We start from the raw sequence: 26,080 nt of genomic DNA, 5'->3' as shown, positions 1-26,080 counted from the left end.
ATGGCATTTTTTTTTTCGGACCAATATCTATTAAAGTGGTCAATTTGCAAAGCACTGTGCAACACATCACATACATTATCTCGTTTCTCACAGGAGCTTTATTAGGTCGATAATGCATCCACATCTTAAAGAATACAAGTGTCAGGAAAATAAGCTCCTTGCCCATGATCTCACATGTAGGGTGAAGCCAAACCATAATACGCTGGTAATCTGTATCACACATTAGGGGTAAAACCTATATCCACGTATGAGAGAAGCATCACTGAGATTCTGTGGCCTGGGACAATATGGATAGGAAAGGGAAAAGCCAACCAGTCCATGCCCCAATCACAGCACCCAGAGATGGACACAGAAGGGATGACCACGGGGTTTCAAACCCTGCCCCCACCCAGCCCCAGTGCGCTGGTTTGTTGAGGCACAATACTGCTTGTCCCGGCTCCACATGGCCCAGCTCAGGAAGCTTCTACTTGGAGAAATGACTGCGGAGAGACATGAGTGGTTAACCTCTCTCCTCTGTAATGGGGCCAATCTCCCGTCTGTGCTCACAGCACAGGTCCTCCCAGGAGCGGCCATGAGATGCAGAGAGCAGAGTCCACACCTACAAACACACCAAACTCCAAGAATTCCAAGAGGATTCATCTATTTATTTATATTAATATTAAGCCACTTCCCAGCAGTATCTGCTGTGACATGAACAGGACTTGGTTTCTAAAGGTAATAAAATAACGATGACATCATAGACAAAGCGTTGGGGATGTTCCACGCAGGGCAAACTGGCTTTCTTCTCCTACCAGAGCAGGCAGGTGCTAGGTGCCATCCCAAGCACAAACTCCTGGTCCCCTCCTTCACCTTGGCCCTTGGAGCATCCCGGACTGTGGCACGAGGCCAGACAGCTTCTCACACCCTCCCCACGTGGCACAGCTGTCCTCGGTTCCTACGGATAGACCACCGGTGCTTCCAGTCGGTGAGCGGTGGTCAGGTGACAAAACCACTAGCACCAAAAAGCTGGTTCTTCCTCTTCGTCAAGTAAACACGATACTTTTTTTTTTTTTTAAGGAAAGGAAAGTCTTAAAAACATATGGCACTAGAGTGTGAAACGACACGAGGGCACCCATTACAACTTCCCACGGCTGCCAGCCCAGGGCCTGGCCTCATGTCAGATGTAGAGCTGATGGGAGGCCAAGGTATCCATGAACGGACGCACCAAGTTGTCCGTGGAGAAGTAAAAGATGAGCCCAAATGTGATGGAAATGGGGAGGGCGGGCAGTGCCTTCTTGAACACAGCAAGCAGCAAGAGGGTCAGACACAAACCCTGCAGAACACAGAGGGGAGGTGGTGACCACCAGTTTGGATGGGGGGGCAGCCAGTGAGGGCTCCCCCGGGCTCAGGTGGGTCAGACAACAGCGCTGGACATGCCACCTTCCCAGGTCCCCTCAAAGCTCTGTGATGTGCCCAAGGGGGGGGGGCTCTCACTCTCGTTTAACACTGCATGCTAATGCGTGAGCCCCCTGGCCCTCAGACCACCTCCCCTGCCTGGCTATGGCAGCAGCACATGTGACCAGTGGCAGGCAGGCTCCCCTTAAGGGACACGTATTTATAAAGAACTAGATGAGCTCTGCAGAAGTATCAGTGAGGGTCTCAGCAACTGGCATGGAGGGAACCAAAGATGCTGTGGAACCCATCCCCTGGGAAGTGGCTGCTGTCCTGTCCCACCAGGCTGGTGTAGACAGGGTCCAGGGAAGGGACGGTGAACCAGAGCACCCGCCCTGTCCTTGGGTTGGGTAGGGCCTCAGGTCAGACAGTACAGAGGTGGAAGAGTTGGGGGGCCCACCATGCTGTGAGCAGGTAGGCAATCTCTCAGGAACACAGCCTCAGCCTTCCTGCGCCAGGGCATGGAGTATATGCCGCTCGGAGCCTCCCCACCCTCTTAGGACACTTCCTTCCCCCACTACGGGTACCTGACCTCGTTGAGTCACTGCCTGGGTATAAAGTGATGGGGCCTCTCCCTACCTCACAGCACACAAGCCTGGCCAAGCCACTGGCATTGCTGTGCGCATGGTCAGTAATGCCAGAGCCCCTCAGCCACACCTGCCCTGTCCAGACCCTCCCAAAAGCCTGGTCTCATCTCAAGGGTCTCCTGGCAGCTCTGCCCAGCCCCCATCACTCTGCCCCTCCAGGGGGCAGCAGCATCTGAAAGTTCCCCAGGGATCCAGGGACCCCCAACCCAGGAGACGGGGCAGGTGCACCCCCAGCCCACTCACAATGAGGATGGCCACGAAGCACGCCAGTGTGGTGTTCCAGTCCCCGCTGCCTGTGGCCGCTGCCTTGCCCACCAGCACACTGTAGAAGATGAAGTCCCCCAGGCCAAGCTTCACGCCCCCTGTGCAGGGAAGACGGCGAGCCCATTGGTGTCGGGAGCCCCAAGAGGAAGTGGCAAAGAAGGCAGACACCAGTCCACAGCCCGGCCGCTCTGCCTGGCCCATGGGACCCTGGGGGCCAGAGTCCTGTGGCCCATGGGGGTCAGGTGGGGCAGTGTCACCGCCAGCCCACCTCACCTGGCCTCTGGGACAAGGACTGGCTGCCAGTGGGTAAAGGGGGCCGTTGGGCTGGGCAACCTGCCACCTTGGCTGTGAAAAGCTGGCATTTCTGACAATTCAGGTAAAACTGGTGCTTGACACTTAGTTGAGTAAGAAAAAAAAAACAAATAAAATATATCATCAGGGGTTGGTGGGAGGCGGTACGATTCAGTTCTAAGTTTAAGTTATGAGTATTTTGTAGGAAATTTAATTTCAAGAACACACATGATGCTCAGAGCTCCTCTGGCAACCCTTCCTCTTAAAAATAGGGCAGCTGGGGCAGCCCCAGTCACAGGGTGTGATCCTGGAGACCTGAGATCGAGTCCCATGTCGGGCTCCCTGTGGGGAGCCTGCTTCTCCCTCTGCTGTATCTCTGCCTCTCTCTCCATGTCTCTCATGAATAAATAAATAAAATATTTTTTTAAAATAGGGCAGCTTAACAGGTAATTAGCTTATCTCTTGCTGGTGGTAAACGAGAACTCACAGGATGCTCGTTTCCCTTAGGCAGGCTGCTGGTGTGCTCGTTTACAGGAGACGGCTCACCGTGAACAGTAAGAAAGCTTATCGAACAAGGATGTGCCTCGTAGGCCCCTCTCCTGCCTCCTCCTGCTCACGGGGCTCCTTGGCTGGGGCAGGACCCCCTCTGGCTGGCTCCTGCCCCCAGATCACTGGCATGCCTCTAGTCCACCGCCTCCCTCGGCCTGACTTCTGTGGCCTCAGCCCTGTACCTGTCTGCACCCCGTTCCTCACTGTGGTCTGTAGGTCTCGCTCTTGCTCACACCCACCCCCTGCTTTCCTGCTCTCCCCTCTTCCTTCTTTCTTTTTTCCATCACTTCTCTCCCCAAAGAGCTCCATGCTCCCGTCCTGTGCACCTGAGAGGTCCAGAAGCTGGGGGAACCCACCAGCCTGTGCACAGAGGGGAGGCCAGTACTCAGCCTGTAGACGCACATGGCCTCAGGCTGCTCCCTGCCCAGCTCCCATCTTCCTCTGATCCTCCCCTGGCACTGTCCCCTCATCCTCACTGTGCAAGACCCGGGTGCGGCCCCTCTGTCTCCATTCCAACCCTGAACCCTCCCCAGGATCCCCCTGCAAGCCCAGGTTTCAACATATATATGATGCCAACTCTGACTCCAACCCTGGCCTTGACCCTCTGTGTGGCTGCTGCATATCCCCCTGGAGGTCCTGAGGTGCTTCCAGCCACCCACTCCGCGTTCCCCTGGGTCACCCCCACGTTTCCCCGGCCCCTCCCACAGCACCTCCTCCCAGCCCTGCCTGCACCAGGGGCCTAGCTTCCCCGCAGGGTCAGCTCCCTCTGCAGCCAGGGGTCCACCTGGAACGTGGCTCTGCTCATTTCACGTCCCTGCCGACACACCACGAAGGCCTCCCTGCTGCCTCTGGGGCAGAACTGGAGCCACTCCCTGGGTGCAGCACACCCCCCACTGGCAGGCCCTCCTGAGCGGCTCTCTGAGCTCCCTGGGACTCCCCTCTCCCTCCTCAAGCCTCTGCCAGGGCTGCTGGGTCATAAAGAATTTTTCTGGCCCTGGTTCCTGGGAGGGAGACCACATCGCTGGAATTTCCCAAGTACCAGGAGTGTCTGTTATTCAGGATCCTAAACACTTGAGTTCATGCAAGTAGGAGGGGCTGGAGGGGTTGCCAGACCAGAAAGACCACGTGTGTGAGAAGGGGGCTGGGACTGGGCCAAGCCTGGAGACAAAGCTAGGCCCCGAGCGAGGATTCGATCACGCCTACATGACACAACCCCAGCAAGACTCTGAAGCCTGACAAACATATCCATGTGCCAGGTGTGTGGGCATAACCTGTCCCGATGCCACCTGGAGAGAGACGACACAGGCTGTGCATTCAAGGCCCTCCCTCACCTGCCCCTGGGTCTCTTCATACAGCTAGCCCTCTGTTGTCTCCTTTATAATAAAGCCGTAAATACAGCACTTCCCTGAGCCCTGTGGGTCGTCCTAGTGAATTACTGACACTGGAAAAGTGTGGGACCCCCAGATTTGTAGCCAGTGGCCTGAAGACTCCCCAAACCTGTGACTGGGGTGGCCATGGACTGTGCCCTGTAACTAGTGGGGCCTGTGCTGAGCCCAGTGGTTGGTGCCAGCGTCTGTCTGCGGGGTGACCGCCAGCTCATCCTCCATGGCCCACACCAGGCCTTCTTCCCTGCACCTGCCCTGACTCCCCTGTACCTAAGCCCTCCCCAGGGCACCCACCGCAAAGCAAAGGTTAACACCTTGTATCCCTCGGTCCCATAGGCCACCCGGCACACAGTAGTGGGCCCCACGCGTGTCCTAGTGTCCTTGGGAACATGTCCCCAGGTGTGTCTTCAAGATTGTCTTCTACACGGGTCCCTCCAGCTCGGTCTGTCCCTGGGGGTCGCCACCCAATTCTGTCCTATGCTCCAGAGCCCATGGCTAGTTGAGCGTGGGGACAGTGCTGTTAGTGCCCTGCCCAGCCTGTCCCCAGGCCCAGACACCACACCTTGTGCCCTAAGGGCTACACTGGGCCTCCTTCAGGCCATGCCAGTACACATTGGGATAGAATTCTCCACCAGCTGCAACTCTGCCCTCTCTGGATCACATCCCTCCTCCCACTAAATTACCCCACACACACACACACAGTGGCCCCTACTGTGCATGGTGCATAGACCAGAGCCCTCACTTTGATCTCTGGGAGGCCCTCTGAGCCCCAACAAGCTGGCCAGTCCCATGTCTGCACTCCTGATCTGGGTGTCCTGCCTGTGCTTCCTCTAACTCACTATGGACTGCCTACCCCACGGCCTCGACACCACTACCCGCACCTCCACCCCTGCCATCCCTGACCCAGAGTTCAACCCTGGAGCTCAGCTCCGAGGTCCCCACCTCAGGTAACTCCCGGAGCCCCTGAGACCAGGTCAAGGAGCTGGGTCACTGTGACCCGGGCCTAGGGAGGGCAATCAGGGTCCATAGCCGTTAGACCCAAGCCAGGCCTACATTACTCCCTGCTCCCGACACAGACACACAGTCCACACTCACGTCTGCGAAATATAGGGCTTAGCCAGATCATGAGTCCCATGGCCTGCCACCAAGACTCCACCTCTGCCGGCTTCTCCTGGACTCTTGCGCCCATCTCTCTCTGATGTGAAGAGGGGCTTCTTTGCATGTACACTCCCCTGGTCTCAGGGAGCCCCAGCTCCACCCTCACCCCCACCCTGGGCCCATGCAGACCCATCTGGGCACGACCACCTTACTTTCCTCCTCTTCCTCCAGTTCGTCCCCTGGGTAACCAGGCAGGGGGGGCTCAAAGACTTCCGGGTACGAGGGCTCCCCAAAACTGTCATACGAGTCTTCTTCTGAGTGTCCATGAGAACGCAACCATCATGGTGTGAGGCGGGGGCAAGGGAGAGAGACAAAAGCCCAGTCAGGGGGATCTCTGATCTCTGAGGAATGAGGCTGAGCCCCGGGCTCCCTGGCCCCCCACCCTCCAGCCAGCCCAGCCCTGACGCAGACAGACAGGTTCTCCCCACTCCGTGGAACAAGGGAAGGGAAACAGAGCTGGAAGTCTCCCTGCTGCCGCATGCCTGGCACAGGCCCACCAGGAGAGTGGGTTTCCCTTCTGCCCCCTCTGACCCCGCACCTCCCAGGGAGGCCAGGCCAGGCCACGCGGGTGGGCAGCGGCCCTTGAGGACGACAGGCTGCCAGTCTCTGGACACTCACCCATCTCTGGGTCGTAGGGCAGCTGCAGGGCTCCCTGGGAGGAAGGGTCCAGCTTGGCCATGCCCACCGTCCACACCATGGCGGCTGTGGGGACAAAAGGTGGTGCCAAAGATGGTGCCTCAGGCGCTGCTAAGGGCAGCTGCCCCTGGGGCCCGCGCAGGACCTGCCCTTCCTTAGGGGGCCCCGGGGAGGGGTCCGGACTGGCCAGATGTGGGCACACCATGCCTTTCCTGGGCTTTCTTTGCCTCCACATGAAGACACTCCTCATGAAGACAATGAACAGGCTGGTGAATGAATTTTGTCTTATTGTGGTTAAAAACAAACAAACAAACAAACAAACAAAAAAACCATGCAACCTGAAAGGTACCATCTTAACCATACACATGAAGTATGTTCACGTCACTGAATCAGACCTCAGAACTGCTCTCCTTCCAGCCCTGAGACTGCACCCTCTGGACACCTCCTCTCCTCCCCCCGCCCCCCACTATACTAGCTCTATGAACGTGACTCCTCCAGACACCCCAGAAAGGTGGATCACACGCATCCTTTCATGAGTAGCTTCATCCACTCAGCCTGGTGGCCTCCAGCTTATCCACAGGGCATGTGGCACAACTCCTCCCTTTTTAGGGCTGAATGATAGTCCATGGCACGTGTTCACCAACTTTCCAGCTCCCTTGGGTTCCATCCAGGGTAGGTTCGCTAGGCAGGGGTTTCCCCTGGGTTCTGTCTCCCTGGCCCAGAAACTCTTGCCTGAACTCCCAGCCCACAGTGTCTCCAAGTCTCTATCTGGCCACCCCGTGAACACTAGAACATTCCCCATGGTGGCCCTGCCGGCCCCCCACTGACGTCCTGGCTTCTTCCTTGTAGCTCGCACCCTTGCCGTCGCAAAACCTGCCAATTCTACCTCCAAAATATCTTCAGAACGATCTGCGTCTCACAGCCTCCACCGCTGCCCTGGGGCCTGAGCTCCCCCAACCTCCTGGGGTGCTAGTTACCCCCCTAACCCAGGACCTCTTCCACTCTTGCCACCATGTCTTTTCTGCCCCCTTAGCAACCTACGTGATCTTGTTAAAATGTTAACATCAGCTCAGTCCAAAACCTTCCAGGAGTGTGAAGCTCACCCAGGAATAAAAGTCGAGCTCTCACCATGGCCTGCAAGGCCCAGTGTCCCTGGACCTGCTCCCCACCCTGGGATCTGCCCGGGAATCTCCCCTCCCTATCCTGATCTGCCTCCTCCTCCCCTCTGCCCCCTGCCAGATTCAGCTCCCCTGGGGCGTCTGCTGGAACTCTGTCCCCTGGGCTTCCTGAGGCAGGTCTCCGGTCAAATGCCACCTATGACAGAGATTTCCTTGACCACCTGCCACACAACAGCACCCCCCACTACCCTAAAGTCCTCGGGTCCCCTACCACTTCACTTTTGACCAAGCACATCTCCCCTCCAACAATGTGCACTCCCCCGGAGCAGAGATGGTGAATGCAGGATTGAGCCCTATCTCACAGGGTCTCTGCTCCTCAGAGCGTGCCTCCAACTTGCTTTCACGCCACGGGCCCTTGCTGACATGTCCACTCCAGACTCCATCCTGCCTCTGTAGACATAACCCAGCACTCTGCATCCAGACTGTCCACGCTGCAGACGCCTGAGCCACAGCATTCAGGCTCATGACGTAAATATGCCTGTCAACAGATGGGAGGCCATCAGGACCCCAGGGCTGTGAGCCCTGTCAGGCCAGGGGCCACGAGGGTCTTGTTTCCTGCTGCACCCCCAAAGCCCAGCACTGTGCTTGCTGCAAAGTGGGGATCTGACACACATCTGTTGAATAAGCATATAAATCCAAATCCCTACACACCGGCCCTATAGCCAGCAGCAAACCCGTGTGACTTCCCTTCAGAGACTTAATTTCACCCAGCCACAGAGCTGTCAAGGAAGCACAGTGAAAAGCAGGTGCACCCAGGGCACCTGGGTGGCTCAGCAGTTGAGCATCTGCCTTCGGCCCAGGTCATGATCCTGGGGTCCCAGGATCGAGTCCCACATCGGGTGTCCCACGGGGAGCCTACTTCTCCCTCTAACTATGTCTCTGCCTCTCTGTGCGTCTCTCATGAATAAATAAAATCTTTTTTTAAAAAAGATTTTATTTATTTATTTGTAGGCACAGGATATAGGCAGAGGGAGAAGCAGGCTCCTTGTAGGGAACCTGACACGGGACTCAATCCCGGGACTCCAGGATCATGACCTGGGCCAAAGACAGATGTTCAAGCGCTGAGCCACCAAGGTGTCCCTGAATAAATAAAATCTTAAAAAAAAAAAAAAAAAAAAGAAAAGAAAAGCAGGTGCACTCTGCTCCCCCATAACCCTGCCATCGACAGCCCCTCTCCAAAGCACCCTCTCAGAAATGTGGAGAGCTAAGTGGGCGGCCATGGGCAGTACTCCCCACACGCCACTGGAAGTTGGATGGGATGGAACTGTGGGGCAGACCACGTCCTCTGCAGCCCTGGCCAGCCTCAACTCTCTAAGCACCTTCTAATGAGATGGAGATGCACCTTCTTTGTCCCTGGAGGATGGGGCACCCCAGGATCACCAAGGCCACCTCCTCCCCTTTAATCGAGGAAAGACAACTAGTCCCTAGTGAACTCCGAAAGCTGCAGCGGGGAAGCAGCCCCTGATTCCCAGCTCGAAAGCAGAAACAGAGGTCACTCACAGGAGTATATCAGGGCAGGAAATATGGGCTCGTTTCTCTCCTGGGCGGTCTCCACCAGCATCCTCAGAGGCCCTTTGGGGCACAGCACAGCCACTAGATCTGCAAGAGCCAAGATGTCACGGCATGTGCTAAGTGACATTTATTCCCAAGCAGCCCACAGAGAGAGGAGCCAGCCTGCTAACACCTGGGGAAACATAGCCCCGAGCCTCAGAGTGAGGCTCAGAGTGTGTCCCACATGCCAGCTCCCAACCCACTGGTTTACAGCCATACCCTTAAGAGTTTGTGCTGATGGAAGCCCAGAATGGGGTCTAAACGGGGTGGAGTGCAAACAGGGAATTGCTATGTGACTCAGGGACCCCATGGTGGGCTTGGTGTCCAGAGCCTCCCTTTCCTTACCCTTTTATTTTTTATTTATTTTTTCCTTACCCTTTTAAAATGGAAGTTATCACTTCCAAGAGACACAAGAGACAAAACCATGCTAATACTCAAGTTTTGGGTGCTCATTATTTATAGGTCCTGTGCCCGGCCCTACAGCTGCTCTGAGGAGTGAATGCTTACAGCGTGCCTAGGGCTTACCAGACGTGCTATCAGCAGTAACCACATCCATGGCCCCAAGTCCAACAGCCCCCGTGCCTCACGAAGGATTAGTCAGGGAGGAAGGGGGTACCTTTCAGCACCCGCCCCTTGTATCCACCAGTGAGGACTCGTCATCCTGGACGTTGCCCCCGCCACCCACCGCCAGGGTCTGGGCCCACTCACACCCGCCTACCATACACAGAGATGGCGCCCAGAATGACCCAGGCAGACCATTCGGGGAGGTACTTGATGAACACCAAGGCCATGAGGGCACTGATCATGATGAGGTAGGCTTGCTGCAACACCAAGGGGCCTTTCCAGTGGATGCACACCATGCCCACTGCCCCGAAGTTCCAGACGGTCAGGAACAGGGTAGGGTAGTCCATGGCCACGTTGTAGGTCTTAAGCACTTCCCTGCATGACCAAAGCCAAGCCCGTGAGGTAAGAAACTCAGCAGAGACGTCAGACCCCAATCACACACAGTGCAAAATCCCGTTTCCTGACCATTAAGTCCCCAGCTGGGTTTTCCTGACCTCTGGCTTCATTACAGGCACACACACACCCCACTGCCCGGTTCTGTGAGTCCCACATCTAATCACGTCAAGTATTTTCTGGAATAAGGGGGTGAATGTACCAACGCCTCATGCTTGGCTCAACTCACACAGAGGTGTGCTGGTACCACCTGAAAGACCCTTTGCCCCTGGGAAAAGGCCTCCTGTCTCTTCCGTCTCTCAGGGCCCCAGGGTCAGGCTGCTAACCCACATCAAAGGCAACAGAGCAGATCACTTTTCCATAAACGAGGAAGTTCCCAAGCCTGGCCCAAAGACTGGAGTCTCTTGGGTTCATAGAGATCCTCCTCCACAGTGATTGGGTTCATTTGTTTTAAATCAGGATCAGAAAGGGATATGGCCTGCCTCACAGCACCCTTGCCTCCCATCAAGGCCCTGGGAGGAGGTCTGGCTCTTGGAGGCCGGTGGTGGTGGGGTGCCCCTCCCCACCCAGATCCTGTGTGTCTGACGGGACCTCAGGGCTACCTACCCGAGGTAGATATAGGTGAAAAGGAACAGGAGCATCAAGGATGACATGATCAACCAGCCATGGATAAACTAGACAACAGAAATGGGTACAGTGAGCATGGGTACCCAGCTTGTGGGACTACCGCCCAAGCTTCAAGAATCTTCATTAGGCTCCTTTGTGATGACGCTGGAAGGAGTGGCCACTGGACAGATATAGAGTGCAAAGAAGTTCCTACAGTTCTCTCGAGGTCACCTGGCAAGTGCATGGAGTGAAAATCCTTCAGGTCCAAGCGGCCAGACCCCTGTCCCCCCTACCTTCCCCCCCCCCAACCCCAAGAGAGGATGTGTTGGATGACTCCCACCCACCAGGCACAGCCCTAGGCTCCAGGGAAGAAGCTAGTGGAGTCCCACTTGCCGTGTGTCAGCGTGAGGGCCTCAGCTGGGGAACACATAGCCCTCGTGACTACCTGTGAATATGTGTAAGAGCAAAAGAGCGTCAGGACAAAGTGGCAGGAGACCTGTTGGGGTGCTGTCTTGGAGTGGCCAGGGCAGCCTTTAAGGGAGCTTTCTCTGGTCACCCCAGGAGGAGCCCTCCCACCTGAGGCCCTCAGAGTGACCCATGCCTCCTGCCCTGGCCAACCGGGGAGGGTCAAGGATGACAGTAGACTGATCCTAAGCCAGTCCCTTAGCCGGCAGTCTGTGGCACAGGGGTGTCACGACCACCAGCCTCTCCTCAGGGGATGGACCGGTCAGTCACCTGCTTGAGCCACCAGGGACCTCAGTGGGAACCTGGTCTACCTAGAACAAACAGCAGTCCAGGCCATGCTATGGACACAGCTACCTCTGGGATGTGTTGACCCTCCTCATCCCAGCCACCCCTGGCCCCCAGGACTGCCATCACCTCCTGCCTGAGTGCCACGGAACCTGCAGGTAAACCTCACCAATCTGCCTCCTGCCAGTCCTGGGACTGGTTGCCTGACACCCACTGACCACAGCAGTGCTGGCTTCCCAGCTCCTCAATCCCCTGACCAGCTTGTTTCCAAGGGCACTGTGGCCTCTGCTCCAACCATGCGGCCCCCTATGCTGCTTCCCAGCCCCAGTGAAAATTGTCTTATTTCCCCAGGTAATTATGCACTCATCAGCCCCAGCATCCTGATCAGCCCCTGTGGACAGCCCTCCTGGCATCTATCCTGGCATCTCGCCAGCAGGGATGGGCTCCAGGCCCTGGGCTGAGCCTCCTCACTGCTCTCTATCTGCTCTAGGGGGCAGCAGGCAGCCTGCATGAGGACGGCTTTAAGTCACCAATCCCAGTTAGTCTTTCTTTCAGGCCTCAGGGTTTCAGACCCTAAACAACCCCTCCCCCTAGTCTGAAAGTTAACGGTCTGCCCAGGGATAAACAAGGCCTCCAATCAGGCCAGGTGGGCCACTAGGCTGGCCTGCACCCGGGCCCCTGCTCCTCCGCTGCTCCTGGGGGCTACGCTGCAGCTACAGGGCCCTCCAGTCTCTCGGGGCTGCAGGACCCCACATGGCACCTGCACACCCTGTGCAGAGGAAAATAGGAAGGTTGAGTAAACCTGCAGGGGAAGTGTGGGGTGAATGAACCCGAAAATAGAACATCTCGCTTCTTTGGAAGAAGCTGCAAAATAAAATAACTTCTGAACGTGAGAAGGGGTGTGTGGAGCACAGCAATGAAGTGCTTGGGCAGGGGGGATTATGTGCAAGCGCCAAGGATGGTGGTAGTGGGCAATCCCCACGGTGGCCAGGGTGGGGCAGAACCGAACTGAGGCGTCTGCTTGGCAGTAGGTGACCTGGTGGGTGGCTGGGGGGCAGAGGGCTGGCGTTGGGGGCCGGGCGGACAGGACGGGGCAGCGGGGCACAGCTGGCACTCACCTTGTAGCAGCGGTACTTGTAGAGCACGACCAAGAAGATGGTCATGGCCACAATGACGCTGATCATGATGAGGGTGTTGAGCACAGAGTTGAGGAGGCGCTGGCCCACAGAGGGCGTGTCCTCGGTGAATGGTGTGTAGATGCTGAGGGAGATGGCGGGCTGCAGGCTCTGCTCCCTGCCTGCTCCATAGGGCCTGCCCGTGAGCCACCCAGCCTCAGCCTGATGCCTGAGCCCCGAGTGGAAAAGGAAGGGGCCCCCCCAGGCCTCCCCCTCCCCACCAGACCACCCCGTCCCCACCAGGCTCCCACCCTAGTCCTCCCTCTCCTCTCCCCCATGCTCTCCCTCCTCCCCAAGGACTCCCCCCACTTCTCCCCCAGGTCTCCCATTCCCCATGTGCTCTCCTCCCACACCCAGCCCAGGACTCGCCCACTGCTTCCCCTACCCCACCCAGCACAGGCCAGCAGTGGCACCTGCTACAGCCAATACACTTGGGAAGCCAGCCCCTGGCCCTATCCACCTGTCTGCCCAGGACTGCAGAAGCCTGCTGCCTGCTAAGTGCTCACCTCCCCTGAATACTGTAGGCTGTGCCCCTCCCACCTGCTCTGCACCCCAGCCCAGCAGAGGGTGGGGCTTCTCCTCCTGCCCCTTTCTTTGGAAAAATCAAACCAAGATGAAAGGAAAGCTCCCTAACTAAAAACAATAAAAACAAGGATGCGTGGCTGGCTCAATGGTTGAGCATCTGCTTTCAGCTCAGGTCATGATCTGGGGTCCTGGGACTGAGTCCTGCTTCTCCCTCTGCCTGTGTCTCTGCCTCTTTCTCTGTGTCTCTCATGAATAAATAAAATCTTAAAAAATTAAAAAAATGTAAAAAGTTCAGAGCAGGTAGTTACAGGCAGCTTGTCTGTGCTGTTGCTCCCCACTCCCTGTCTGTATTCTGCTCACTCAACTGATCAAAACCTCCCTCACTAGGCTGAAAGCACACTAAGAAATCACCCGGCCCACCACTCAGGTTTCCATCCACGAGAGCAGAGGCCCAGAGAGAAAACCGCCTGTCCAGTCACACTGTGTGGCATTGCATGCCCGCACCCATGACCCTGCGCCTGGGACCCCCGCTCGTGCCACAGGGTGAGAGCATGCCCTCTGCCATGAAAGCCAGCATGCCTTAGTGCTGCACCAGGGCAGGCACTGTTTAAGCGCTTTGTGTGCATCAACTCGTCTAGTTCTCCTGGTATCGGGACTATTATACAAACAAGGAAACTGAGGCAGGGAGCAGCTAGGAAAGAGCCCTTGCAGGTCACGTAGTCGGGAGGCAGTGGACAGAGCAGAGTGTGGAGTCAGGTAGCAACCAGCCCAGCTCTGCACACGCCCCTGGAGTGGAGCTGCAGGTGCAGGGGACCCCTGACTCCCCACGCCACTCCCCAACTTACAGCTGTCCGTTCTTCTCTGTGTAGAAGCGCACGGACTTGATGGTGGCCACCACCACAATCATGCACAGGGTGACCGGCACAAAGAGCATGATCACGTGCTTCGCCCCATACTTGAGGGTCAGCTCCTCCTCCAGGCCCGATGGCTGCCCAGGTACCCCGCCGCAGACGTAGTGGTCAGCATCATCCTCAAAGTCCTCCTCGCTGTCCTGGCTTCTCTGTGGAAAACCGCACGGTGAGGGCCACAGGCTGCGCCCACGGTGGGCTCTGCGACGCCGTGCACGGGTGTCGTGGAAGTGGACATGGGCGGTCTGAGTGGTGCTTTCCAGACGGAAGGACCAGCCTGCGGGCTGGGGTCCAGACGCACGGGTGCCAGGAGGCCAGGGCATCTGAAATGTTTACGAGGACCAGTAGGGAAGGCAGAGAGCCGGCACTAGCCACCTCACATGCAGGAAGGGGCCACAGCAGCCATAGGACAGGGCAGCCTGCAGGCCTAGCACATGCGGCTCATGGGCCTGAAGTGTTTCTAGGGATCGCCCCCCATCTTACTTCAGGGACTCAGATGCTACTCAGTTCTGACTGAGGAGCCATAAGGATTCAAGAGGAGCTGGCCAGGTGACAAAGGAGGAAAACAGATTGCACCCACCCTAGAATAGTGAGCTCACATGGGGACTGTCCTTGACGGTAAGACGTTCAGAATTTGCGGAGGAGACATTACTTGGAACTCCCCCAACACGCACAATATTGGGCGTGCAGAACTGGCAGGAGCAAACCAGACCCAGACGGGCTAACTGGCGCCAAGCTCCTGAGGGGCAGGGGGTGTCCATCCTCCAGGAAGGTGGGAGGGCAAGACACCCGCACGCGCTGGCCCAAACCCATCTGTGAGAATTTCTGCTTCAGAATTGTGCCAATTCAGTCACTCACTGCCTTGTTAATTAGATTAACCGCCAAAGACAGAGCCAAGCAAAACAAAAATTCAAAAGGACGTTGCTTTGGTTCTTTGCAGGGAGAACTGCAGGCTAGATGCTCAGCTAAGAAATGGCAAAGCATAAAGGAGCGGGAATGTCAACAATTAAAATGCACAGACGAGCTCCGAGCTCCGGGAGACAAGACAAGTGAGCAGTCAGGAGCGGCTGGCGGTAGCCTTGAGAGGCAGACAATGAGACCAGCTCACTGGGAGCTTGGAGGGTGGAAGGAATGAGCTCTAATTCCAACTATAGGGACTAAGGCCGGCTGGCAGGAAAAGTCCACATGGAAGGTTTTAAATACTGTAAAACACAAGACTGAGGTGGGGGTTCAGGCTAATCCAGATACTTCCCCCCCAGGGCACCCCTGCCTTCATGAAGTTATAACCTCCTGCCCTGTGGCCTACAGAAGTAAGATTAAACCCCTGTGTCCCCCCAAAATTCACATGTTGGACCCTAACCCCCAATGTGATGGCACTTGGGGTTGGGACCTTTGGGTGGGGCCCTCCTGATGAGATGAGAGCTCTTACAAATGGGCCCCAGACACCCACACCCCAATCTGTATAGCAGCAATGTCCACAATAGCCAAACTATGAAGAGCCCAGATGTCCATCAACAAATGGATAAAGAAAATGTGGTATGTACACAATGGAATACCACTAAGCCATCAGAAAGAATGAAATCTTGCCATTTGCAATTACATGGATGGAACCAGAGGGTGTTATGCTGAGCGAAATAGAGAAAGACAAACACTGTATGATCTCGCTCTTCGGTGGAATTTAAGAAACAAAACAGAAGCACAGAGGAAAGGATGGAAAAATAAAACAAGACAAAATCAGAGAGGGAGACGAATCATAAGAGACTCTTAATCATAGGAAACAACTGAGGGTTGCTGGAGGGGACGTGGGTATGCAAATGGGGTAATTGGGTGATGGGCATGAAGGAGGGCATGTGATGTGATGAGCACTAGGTATTATATGCAACTGATGAATCACTGAACTCTACCTCTGAAACTAAAAATAAAATACAATAATAAAATAAAATGGCCCCAGAGAGCTCCTTGGCCTTCCTGCCACAAGGAGACCCAGGGAGAAGCCACTGACACGTGTGAACTCTCACTGGACACTGGATCTGCCAACACTGTGAACTCACACTTCCAACCTCCAGAAGAGGGAAACACATGTGCATTGTGTACAAGCCCCCCCAGTCTATGGTACCCCTGTTCGGTAGCCTGAACGCACCACAGCACGTCACAGCTCAACAGTCACCAATGACACACATGCTGGTCCTGTGGCTCCCAGTCTGGCCCCTGGCCCTCTACAGTGCTCCGCTCCCCCTACCTCCCTGGGCCCGTGCAACCCTCCCAGCATCCAGACTCACTCTCATGCTCCCAGAGCTCCCGCGGCACAGCACCTGCACTAGGAAGGGGAGCCTGCGGGGTGGGGGCTGGGACAGAACCATCCAGCCTGGTGGGCTGCAGATATGCAAAGCCCTCACCCACTGGGACCACAACCTGCCCTGGGAGACCCACCCTGGTGACCTGTTCTCTCCCTTAGTCTCCCCTCCCCCTGTGTCAGGGCACGTCTGGCTTCCACCCAGGAGGGCCAGGAGCCCAGGGCCTGGATTCAAGGCCCCTGACTGCTGGCAGGAACCTACCCACTGGGCAGCATTTTCTCCATCCTCAAGGCCCTGCCTGGCCTCCTGGCAGCAGCGTGGCGGGGGGCTCTCAGCCGACATCAGGGATGTCCTCTCGTCACACACTTCTTCCTCACTGTCAGAGGCCATGAATGTGAGCATGGCCCTGCCTCGGGAAGCGCCTGGAAGAAGCAGCACAGGGGAGGTTGGTCCATCTTCCTGCAAAGCAAAGTCCACACAGGACCAAGGGGACAGCCAGAGGCGAGAAGAAGACCTGGACACAGGTCCTGCCTGACAACCGCCCAGGACGCATGTGTCAAGCAGCTGCTGGAAAGCAGGACTTCCCATGGGTTGCCTCTGGGACCGTGGTAGCCTCTGGAGGGAAAGGCCCAGGTAGAAAAGTCATGGCCATTCCAAACTGCCAGCACATTCATTCTTCAATCAACAAACATCTGCTGAGCACCTGCAGTTAACAACCATGCAGGGCTCCAGGGTTAGGAGGATGGGCGAGAAATACATTTGTCCTTAAAAAAAAAAGAAAGAAAAGAAAAAAAGCCCAACAACCATCCCATGTGACTCATTATATAATCTAAGCATTCACCTAGAGGTACAGAAGCACAAAGAGGGAGATCAAGAATGTTTTCTAGAGAAGATAGCACCCCTGATGGAGACAGAATTTTCCAGGTGAGGGGAAAGGGCAGAGGGCATGACAGACACTCCAGTCAGGGCCTGGGGAGGTGTAGGCTTCCTGCACCACATCCCCTAAGACAGAAGGGAAGGTGACCTCCCTGAAGACCACTGTGGGAGGGGACAGGCTCTGACCCAGGACAGCAGGGTGGATGCCAGGGAGGGGACCGGACCCAGAGGGAGTTGGGAAGACAGCAGTCAGTGCTGGATGTGGCAGTGAAACACAGGCCAGAACCCAGGATGACAGCCAAGCATGGAGTCATGGGCAGGAGACAAGCAGCTCAGGGGAAAGACGGAGTCTGGAACCTGCTGAGTGGGAAGGGGTTACATGAGTTAAGATGGCACAAGGAGTCTGGGATGCAGGGGAGGAGTGAGACCATGCAGGGCGGGGTGTATGTGTGGGAAAACACAGCTGAGGGCAGGCACCCCAGGGAGGCCAGGGCTGGAGGGTCTATAGGCCAACGTGGCAGAAAGGCCTAGAAGAGCTTCAGACAAGCCCTGGCAGACCTGGCTGCCCCTCCAGCTTCCTGGGCAGACCTGTTCCCCCCCCCCCCCAAACTCCCAGAGGCCCTGGGGGCTGAGCTTTGGGCGCTGGGGATGGACAAAAGCCTCCATGTCAGTCCCCCTAGGACGTGTGATCTCCAAGTGACGCAGGCAGGTTCCTTCCACCAGCAGCCAGCTCTGTGTGCCCTGGCAGGGCCTGCGGCAGCTGTTCCATCAAAGCCAATGACCTGGGCTCTGGCCAGGATCATTCCAGAATGGACCCCACCTCCATCCGCCCATGACAGGCCCGCATCTGCCCACCTCACGGATTAGGACCTGTGACCAAAGGCTCCCAGGCAGGACTCAAAATGCGACAGGCTCCCCTGATGCAGGGCACAGAGCAGAGCAAGATTAAGAGAAATGCCACGGGACTTGGCCCCCAGGCAGAGTTTATGAAACAGAACAATCAAACGCACGAAGAAGCAGGCCCTTAAACAGAGACCCACAGGGTGGTTTCCAGAGGGAGGTGGGGTGCGGGGACGGGAAGCCGGGAAGGGGAAGAAGAGACGCTTCTCGCGACACACAATGTCGTACAGGACTGCCAGAGTGCTACGCTGCCCATCTGGACGGATGGGACCCTGTATGTTAATTATACTTCAAAAATGAAAAAGAGGGGCGCCTGGGTGGCTCAGTGGTTGAGCGTCTGCCTTGGGCTCAGGTCGTGATCCCGGGGTCCTGGGATAGAGTCCTGAATAGGGCTGCCCCCGGGGAGCCCTCTTCTCCCTCTGCTTGTGTCTCTGCCCCTCTCTCTGTGAATAATAAGACAGTGAATAATAAAATCTTAAAAAAGGGAAGGAAGGAAGGAAGGAAGGAAGGAAGGAAGGAAGGAAGGAAGGAAGGAAGGAAAGGAAGGGAAGGAAAGGAAAGGAAGGAAAGGAAGGGAAGGAAAGGAAGGAAAGGAAGGAAGGAAGGATGGATTAGTCCTTCCAATTTCTATTTCTTCAGCGGCTGCCAGCAGCTAACAAGGCAGTCCCCAGGGGGCACGTCTGCCTCCCAGCGGCTCCCTGACGTCTGAAGGAGTCAGAACTTAGGGATGTCGGCCTCCTCGCAAGAAAACAAAGGCTCCCTGGGCAGATTCCTTCCCTCATCCAGCTCCCTAAAATGCCTCCCAAACCTGCCCTGAAACTGGGCGCAAGGGGGCTATGGCTGCCAGCCACCAGGGCTGTCCTGTTGGCTGTCAGGGGGCAAAGGGCCTATCCAATCCCTACCCTCTGGTCTGCTGGCTGGGCAGGGACAGGTGAACACCTGACAGGGGACTGAGGACTCAGGACAGGCTGGGCCCCTTAACATGCCCTTTCTCTAAGGGGTCCATGCCACCTGGGGCAGGGGAGGGGGGACACCTCCAGCTGAGCCCTGAGCATGTACTAAACCCAATGACCGGGGAGCTGGGTACTGCTGTTCTTGCCTATTTTACAGATGAGGTAACAGGTGTGAAACATGACAGGTTCAAAGTCACCCCTGAATGCAGGCAGTGAGTGATGGGTCTGTACTTAGTGTTAGGGTAGACCGCTGGGTGAAAGGCCAGATCCCTGGCTCCATTCCAACCAAAGGTCCAGGGGTCTGCCCCTTGAGATGGCCCCTTGGCTGACGGTCAGGGGGCTAGGCCTGGCCCCCGGCTCAGGACAACATGGGTCAGGTCATGGTCTACACCCTGTCCCCTGGTGGGGCTCAGCTCCACTCAGAGCGGAAGAACAATCCTTCTCCTGAAACCAAACCGAGCTGCAGGGGGAGAAAGGGATTTCCAGACAGAGACAGTCCCCAAGCAATGCCCACCAGGGACAAGAATGCGGAAAAACTAGGTCTCACACACCTTGGGCACTGCCACCTGGACCGCCCTTTCTGAAGGCAGTAAACAGGGGAAGCTTTAAAAACATTCATACCTTTTGATCTTGAAATGTTACTTCTCGGAATCTGTTCTAAGGAGATAATAAAACATTTTTGTAAAAACATGTTTGTTGCGGTTGTTTGTAATTGTCCAAAAAAGTAAAAATTGCCAAAACAGCCAACTCTGGCCTACGACACGTCCGTCCAATGGGATATGTTATAGGACCACTTAAAAAACCTCTTTTCAAAGAATAGTTCATAACAGGAAACAACACGACAGGATGTTGAACGTAACAGATGTCAAACTTCACATACTCGACCATCTGAACGGTCTCAGAAAAATGCTTGTGTATGAAAGACTGGTGAGATAGATGACAAAACACCAAATGTGGTTACCTCTAGACACTAAGGCTGTAGGTCACTTTTACTGCACATTTTTCTGCTTTTCTCAAACCTATTATAAACATGGATTGTCTCTATAGTTTTATTTTTTAAGCCATTAATTTATTTTTAAAGCAGGCTCCATGCCCAGCGTGGAGCCCAACACGGGCTTGAACTCACGAACCTGAGATCATGACCTGAGCTGAGATCAAGAGTCGGATGCTTTATCGACTGAGCCCCCAAGGCGCCCCAAAACATTATTTTTTTAAAAGGAAATACGGAATGTCAACACCGAGACAGACTTCCTTCCCATCCTGCTGCCCCTGCATGCCCTCATTGGATGGGGGCAGGCAGGTGGACACAGCCCCTCTTTTTACCTGGCTCCTGGAGAACAGAGCAGCTGGGAGGCACACCTCTCTGCTTCCAAGCCGGAATGGAAGCCTGCCGGCAATCTGAAATCCCTGGAGGGAAAATCACCACCTAAATGCCTGCGGATCAACAATCTTACTCGGTATCTGTCGGCCGCTGAGCGCCAGTGACGTCAGGAACGCCCGGGTGGGGGGGGGGGCTGGGGCGGGGCGGCTCCCCAGGGCGCCGAGGCTGGTCCTACCAACCACGTAGCAACCAGCCCTCGGCTCGGCTGGGAGGGGGCCGAGGGAGCCACGGGAGCCGCGGGCGGGAGGACGGGAGGAGGGGCGGCCTTCCCGGGGACTGCAGGCGGCCCGCAGGCCTTAGAATGCAGAACCCCCACAGCCGGGGAAGCCACCACTTCCTCCCATTAATCAGCTGAATGGGATCGAAATGCTGAATTGGCCAAACCAGGCGAGTCTGACCCAGAGAATTCCCCCAGTGTGCCTGTGTCAGCAGCTCCTGCGATTAAGGAAACCCCGCCGTCACCCAGTTTCCTTGACCTTCTCTTGCTTTCAGAGCCAGACTGTAAAACGCCATAGTAACCGTGAGCGCCGGCGTTTTGCTAGAAAAAGATGGAAATCGCCACTCCAAAAGCAAAGTGGGACTTACCACATTTACCAGGAACAGTGGGGCGATGAGAAAGGTCAGGGTTCTGTCAACGTACCTTCTTTCTTGGTTGCAGCAGGCCTAACTGAACGGGGGACCCTCACTTTCAAAGGGGGTAGCCCCTCCCTAGAGTCACCTGGACCTAGCAGCCTGCCCACAGCCCCCACGAGGTTCTCTCAAAGCCGCGGAAGTGTTTGTGACGGTGACAAAACTCCCTTAAGGAACGCCCACAGCCTCCCTGCCTGCCTGTCTCCCCAGGCCCAGGGCAGCTGATCCTGTATTTGACCTTGGCTGGCCTTCCTCCATCTGTCCACCTGAGCCCAAATGGGGATGTGCATCACTCCCCAACAGGGAGGCAGCCTCACCGGCCAGAATGCCTCCAGGTGGAAAGGATGGAGGGCCCTTCTGCCCTCCCACATCAGACGCCCCAGGGGATCCTGATGGGGCCTCCTAAACTTTGACCCAGGCTCTAGATGGCCCTCAGAACTGTCCAAACCCATCAATCTCCCTCATTTTCTCAAGGAGCCAGGAAAGGTGGCAGTTTGGGGAAAGCTGCAGAGGCCAGGGCCCTAACGCACCACCTGTGGATAGGGCACAGGAAAAAAAAAAAAAAAAAGATTCTTTTAAGCGACCAAGGAGCCATGGGATGTGATGCACACATTCCCTGGCCCAAGACCAGTGAGTTAACCTCCCGTGGCCATCTCCTCTCCTGGAAAAAGCAGAAGGAGCACACCTTGCAAGAGTCCTGTGGAAACTGGAGAGATTGTGCAAGGTGTCTGTGCAGAGCAGGTGTTCAGTAAACAGTAGTGACCATGAAGATGGAACAGATGCAGGTGTATGGCAGGAGGGGCAGGAAAGCTGCTGATGCCCCCTCGGAAGGTTACGGGATGTGCTAACCACCCCCTGGAACTCTTGTGTCTTCCGGACACAAGAGTTGAGAGACCAAGGTCACCCCTCACCCGGGCCCTGGGGAGACACCATTCCCACCTAGCCCCAGCCTGAACATGCGGGCACCACGAACACCGTGTCACAGGACGCGTGCCAGAGCTGGCACAGACCTGAAAGGCCATCTGGTCAGTGCCCTATTTTGTAGTCAAGGGAACTGAAGCCCACAGGGACCAAAGCCACAGCTCTGATTCAGGTCTGCGGACTGCCCACTCCAAGCACACATGAGGCTGGCACACTCAGGGATTGGCCCAGGGCCATAGTCACACAGGTGGCCAGCACAGCACCCCACGTGGGCTTTCTGGGGGCACGCCCATACCTGCAAGGCATAAGCCTTTGCCTGCATCTTTAACATACAGCTTCTCCAAACACAGGCAAGGGGTCGCCAAATTACAAAGGCCTCCTAGTTGTGGCCTCACCCAGGCTGTCTCCTGCCCGAACCCCTCAACCCTAGCCTGGGGGCCCACCCCACCCTCTGTAGGCAACAGGGCTCCACATGGCACAGAGGGGGCCAGAGTCGGGGCACTGCTTCCAGATAAGTGATGGCACACTCATGTGCTCTATACACAAGAATGCCCGTGAAGGGAACATTCTGAAGACCTACCATTTGCATAAAAAACAGAATACAAAACTTCATCTCCACCGAGATGCCCAGGTGGCTCAGTGGTTAAACTAGTCTGCCTTCAGCTCAGGGCATGGGCCCAGGGTCCTGGGATTGAGTCCCACATCGGGCTCCCAGGAGGGAGCCTGCTTCTCCCTCTGCCTATGTCTCTGCCTCTGCCTCTGTGTCTCTCATGAATAAATAAATAAATAAATAAATAAATAAATAAATAAAAGCATCTTTTTTTAAAAAAAAGTTCATCTCCAGCTTCCTGTCTCCAACGCTTTAATAAAGGAATACATGTGTGTGTGAGGTGCTGTAAATAAATGCGTGCTGAGAGTGGATATTTCAGGGCTGAGAGCTAATTAAAAAAAATATTTCCTGAATTTTCTAGAACAAACATGTGTGACCTTTATCTCTACAAAGTCAAGAATTCCCTGGGTAAGGTGTAGCAGAAAGCACTCTTCCCATTTTTCTTCCCATGCTCCGGAAGACGACCATACTGTGGCAAAGACGAACTGGCAACTCATCCTCCCAGGCAACAAAAACACTGGACAAAACACATCTCCTCCCTGACATCCTGGCATCTGTCTTTCCTGAGAACTGACTGGAAAGAAGACTTTCCCCAGACTTTACCATGGCAGCCTTGCCACCTCCAGGCCCGGAAGCCAATGTTGATCACACGAGGCTTGAAGCCCATGTCCAGCAGGCCCTGGCTGGGGGCAGCCTGCACCAGCCTCGGAGCCCTGACTTTCCCTCCACCAACCCTCCCTCAGCTGCTGGAGTCAGGAAACAGGTGGGAACACTTGCAGAAACACTGGTTGTCCTGCCAGTCCTCAACTAAACAGTGTCCGAACCTCAAGGCAACAGCTGAGAAACAGCCAAAAATATCTTTGGCAAAAACATGCATGTGACCTACACACACACTGCTTTGATCTGTTGAAAAAAAAATTATTTGGGGGACGCCTGGGTGGCTTAGTTGGTTGAGTATCTGACTTCAGCTCAGGTTGTGACCTTGGGGTCCTGGGATCTTCAAGTCCTGTGTGTATCAGGCTTCCTGCTTAGTTGGGATTCCGCTTCTCCCTCTCCCCCCGCCCCTCCCCCTGCTCATGCTGGGGCTCTCACTCTCTCTCTAATAAATAAATAAATAAATAAATAAATAAATAAATAAATAAAATCTTTAAAAAAATAATTTTTATTTTTATTTTGCTTTGTCAAGTAGTTACTAATGGAAAGCACAAAGAAATGTCCTGGGCAGAAGAGCAGGGACACGGTAGGGGGTGAATGTACGAAACTTCCCTATGCAAAAATTCAAAAGATTAAGACCCAGCCAGCTGGGTTCAAATCCTTGTGCTCTGGTCACCCAACAGGACAAGTGGCTCAACTCCCTGAACTTCAATTTCTTGATCTGTAGCAGATAAAAAATAGTAGCTACTTGAGTGTGACTGTAACTGTAAAGAGACGTAAGTACTGTACCAAGTGGCTTTTCATTGCATATGACACACTTCATGCTCATCATCAATAACTCAGAGGCTTGGGGCACCTGGCTGTTCTCAGTTGGAAGAGTGTGTGACTCTTGATCTCGGGGTCGGGAGTTCAAGCATAGTGACACTGGGCATAGAGAATCTTTAAATAAATAAAACCTTAAAAAATAAAAGTAAAAAAATAACTCAGAGGCCAAGGTACGAGGAGCGAGCCTCTCCTTTGGCAAACCCTGTGTGCGCAGCGAGACTGGAGCAGCCGAGGTGTTGAGGGGACGGGTTACAGGCATGGCAACACACAGCAGGCCTCCAGCCAGGCTCTTTCTCAAACATAGGAACAGAGCATTCATCTCATTCATCCCCTGTACATACACCAAGTAAGACTCCAGACTTGGTGCACGGCTACTTCAACACCCACCAAATGGAATGTTCCCTGAAAACCTGAAACCTCTATCCCACTCTGCAGCAATGGCTTCTCCTGCAAGCCCCCTACTTCCAGCCCCTGACCTAAAGGCCCCCTCACGCACCCCAGGGATGAATCTGGACTGCCAGCCTGCCTGTCTGCTGGATGGATGGCAGAGGCTGCAGCTCTGAGCTGCCGCCAGAAACCCCCTTCACCAGCTGGGCCCAGAAAACACAGCTGCTGACACACCTCCGGGCTCCCACATAGCCACCTGCACGCAGAGGCACCTAAGGCTCCCACACCTGAAACAGCTTATCCAGAGCCTTTAATTAGGGTTGAAGGTCTTGGCGGAAAGCACTGGAGGCTCAGGTGTCCACAGAATAGACCTCAAGGGCATCCGTAGCAGAGGCCAGGGTCTGTCCTGATCAAGTTCCTGTCAGGACAGAACCTGAGAGCCCAGGCTGAGGATTCTAAGTCAAGCTGCCTCTGCAACGTTCTGGAGGGGATGCCTCTGTAAATGGGGAGCAGTTAGTCCCCTAACCAACAGTTCATTTCTTTAAAAGGGGACATCATTAATTCAGCAGACAGGAGCGTGTCATCCGAGCGCCAGAGGGCTGAGGTCTGGTGCCAGGGCTGGACAGCACGCAGCCAGGCCAGACCACGAGCGGGTTCGGAGCCTGGCTCCGCTAGGTCCCACCTGGGTGGCCTTGGACAGCCTCGCTAGCGCGGTGGCCTGAGTCTCCTTATCGATAAAATGTGTGGGGGTGGAGGGGGGCAGCCTCGGTCTCAGGTTCCTTCGGCTTCAAAAGCTGCATCTGTAAATGCCTGATAAAACGGCCAAGCGCCGCTGATCACGAAATCGCCGGCTCCAGGCCGGGCCTGCGGCGGGTTCCGCACCCCGGCGGGAAGCCCCTGGCCGCACCCGCCCGGCAGGGCCCCGGGCCCCGGCGCCCCGGCGCGCCCCCGCCGCCCAGACCCACGTGCGCTGCTCCTTTAGACGCCCGGCCCTCCGGCGGGGTCCGGCCGCGGGGAGGCGGCCCCAGCCCGGCGCAGGCCCAGGCCGGGGGGCCGCGGCCGGCGCTCCTCTAAGCCCCCCAGGCCCCGGCCGGCGCCCTGCGCGCTCCCCGCCCCGCCCCGCCCCCACGCCGGCCGCAGAGGCCGTACCCGCGCGCGCAGGCACCGCAGCCCCGCGCCGGGGAAGGGGCCGCGACCGGCCGCGGCGAGGGGCGCGCGGGGAGCCGAGCCCCAGCCCGCGCCGTCCGCGCGCTGCAGACCCGGCCCGGCCCACGCGCCCCGGCCCCGCCCGCTCACCTGCTCGGCCGCGGCGCCCCGGCGGTGTTTACGCGGCTGGCCGAGCGCCCGTCCCGCCCGGGCCCCGGCGCCGGCGCAGACCCCGCCCCGGCCCCGCCCCTCCGCCGCCCCGGCCCCGCCCCTCCGCCCCCCGGCCCCGCCCCTCCGCCCCCGGCCCCGCCCCGCCCGGAGCAGGGCGCTCTCGCGGGCGCGGGGAGGTTGGTGGCTCGCGGCCGCCTGACCTGCGGGTGCGGCGCGGCGGGGACGCCGGGGTGCACCTGACGTCTGACCCGGCACCGACACTCGGAGGAGCCGAGGCCAGGCCTGCGATCGCACAGGGCCCCGCAGCTCCCTGGAGCAGTAGCGCATTTGCCTGGAAGACATCGCTTTCCTCGGAGGGCTTGGTCCCCCGACCTCCCCACC

General features: G+C 56.3%; 1 protein-coding gene across 6 annotated transcripts; it reads right to left on the bottom strand.

Moving 5' to 3' along the window:
* Window positions 1–80: 80 nt before the first annotated feature.
* PSEN2 (presenilin 2) lies at window positions 81–25,764 on the bottom strand. Of its 6 annotated transcripts, XM_041771055.1 has the most exons (13): window positions 25,679–25,764; window positions 20,298–20,381; window positions 19,596–19,631; window positions 16,507–16,667; window positions 13,889–14,103; window positions 12,462–12,654; window positions 10,594–10,661; window positions 9,749–9,969; window positions 8,980–9,078; window positions 6,284–6,367; window positions 5,818–5,919; window positions 2,262–2,380; window positions 81–1,312 (listed from the first exon to the last, which is right to left on the bottom strand). In XM_041771055.1, the coding sequence occupies exons 4-13, from the start codon at window positions 16,645–16,647 to the stop codon at window positions 1,157–1,159; spliced, it is 1,398 nt and encodes a 465-aa protein (XP_041626989.1). In that variant the 5' UTR covers window positions 16,648–16,667; window positions 19,596–19,631; window positions 20,298–20,381; window positions 25,679–25,764; the 3' UTR covers window positions 81–1,156. The 6 variants fall into 6 exon arrangements, with proteins under 6 accessions (XP_041626989.1, XP_041626970.1, XP_041626994.1 ...); XM_041771036.1 differs by lacking the exon at window positions 19,596–19,631; XM_041771060.1 differs by lacking the exon at window positions 19,596–19,631 and having other exon boundaries at window positions 5,818–5,916.
* Between the last annotated feature and the right edge of the window lie 316 nt (window positions 25,765–26,080).

This window comes from Vulpes lagopus, chromosome 1, assembly GCF_018345385.1.
Source record: "Vulpes lagopus strain Blue_001 chromosome 1, ASM1834538v1, whole genome shotgun sequence".
Lineage (NCBI taxonomy): Eukaryota > Metazoa > Chordata > Mammalia > Carnivora > Canidae > Vulpes > Vulpes lagopus.
This window is presented reverse-complemented; position numbering and strand designations above follow the sequence as displayed.

Bases quoted from the DNA above. Each gene is read 5' to 3' on its own strand.
- PSEN2 (XM_041771055.1), bottom strand. From the start codon at position 16,647: ATGCTCACATTCATGGCCTCTGACAGTGAGGAAGAAGTGTGTGACGAG. The intron at 6,368-8,979 runs GTGAGTGACCTC...TTGTCCCCACAG, and splicing joins TCCTGCCCTGATATACTCCT to CCGCCATGGTGTGGACGGTG. The intron at 1,313-2,261 runs GTGAGTGGGCTG...TGTGTTCTGCAG, and splicing joins GCTTCGTGGCCATCCTCATT to GGTTTGTGTCTGACCCTCTT.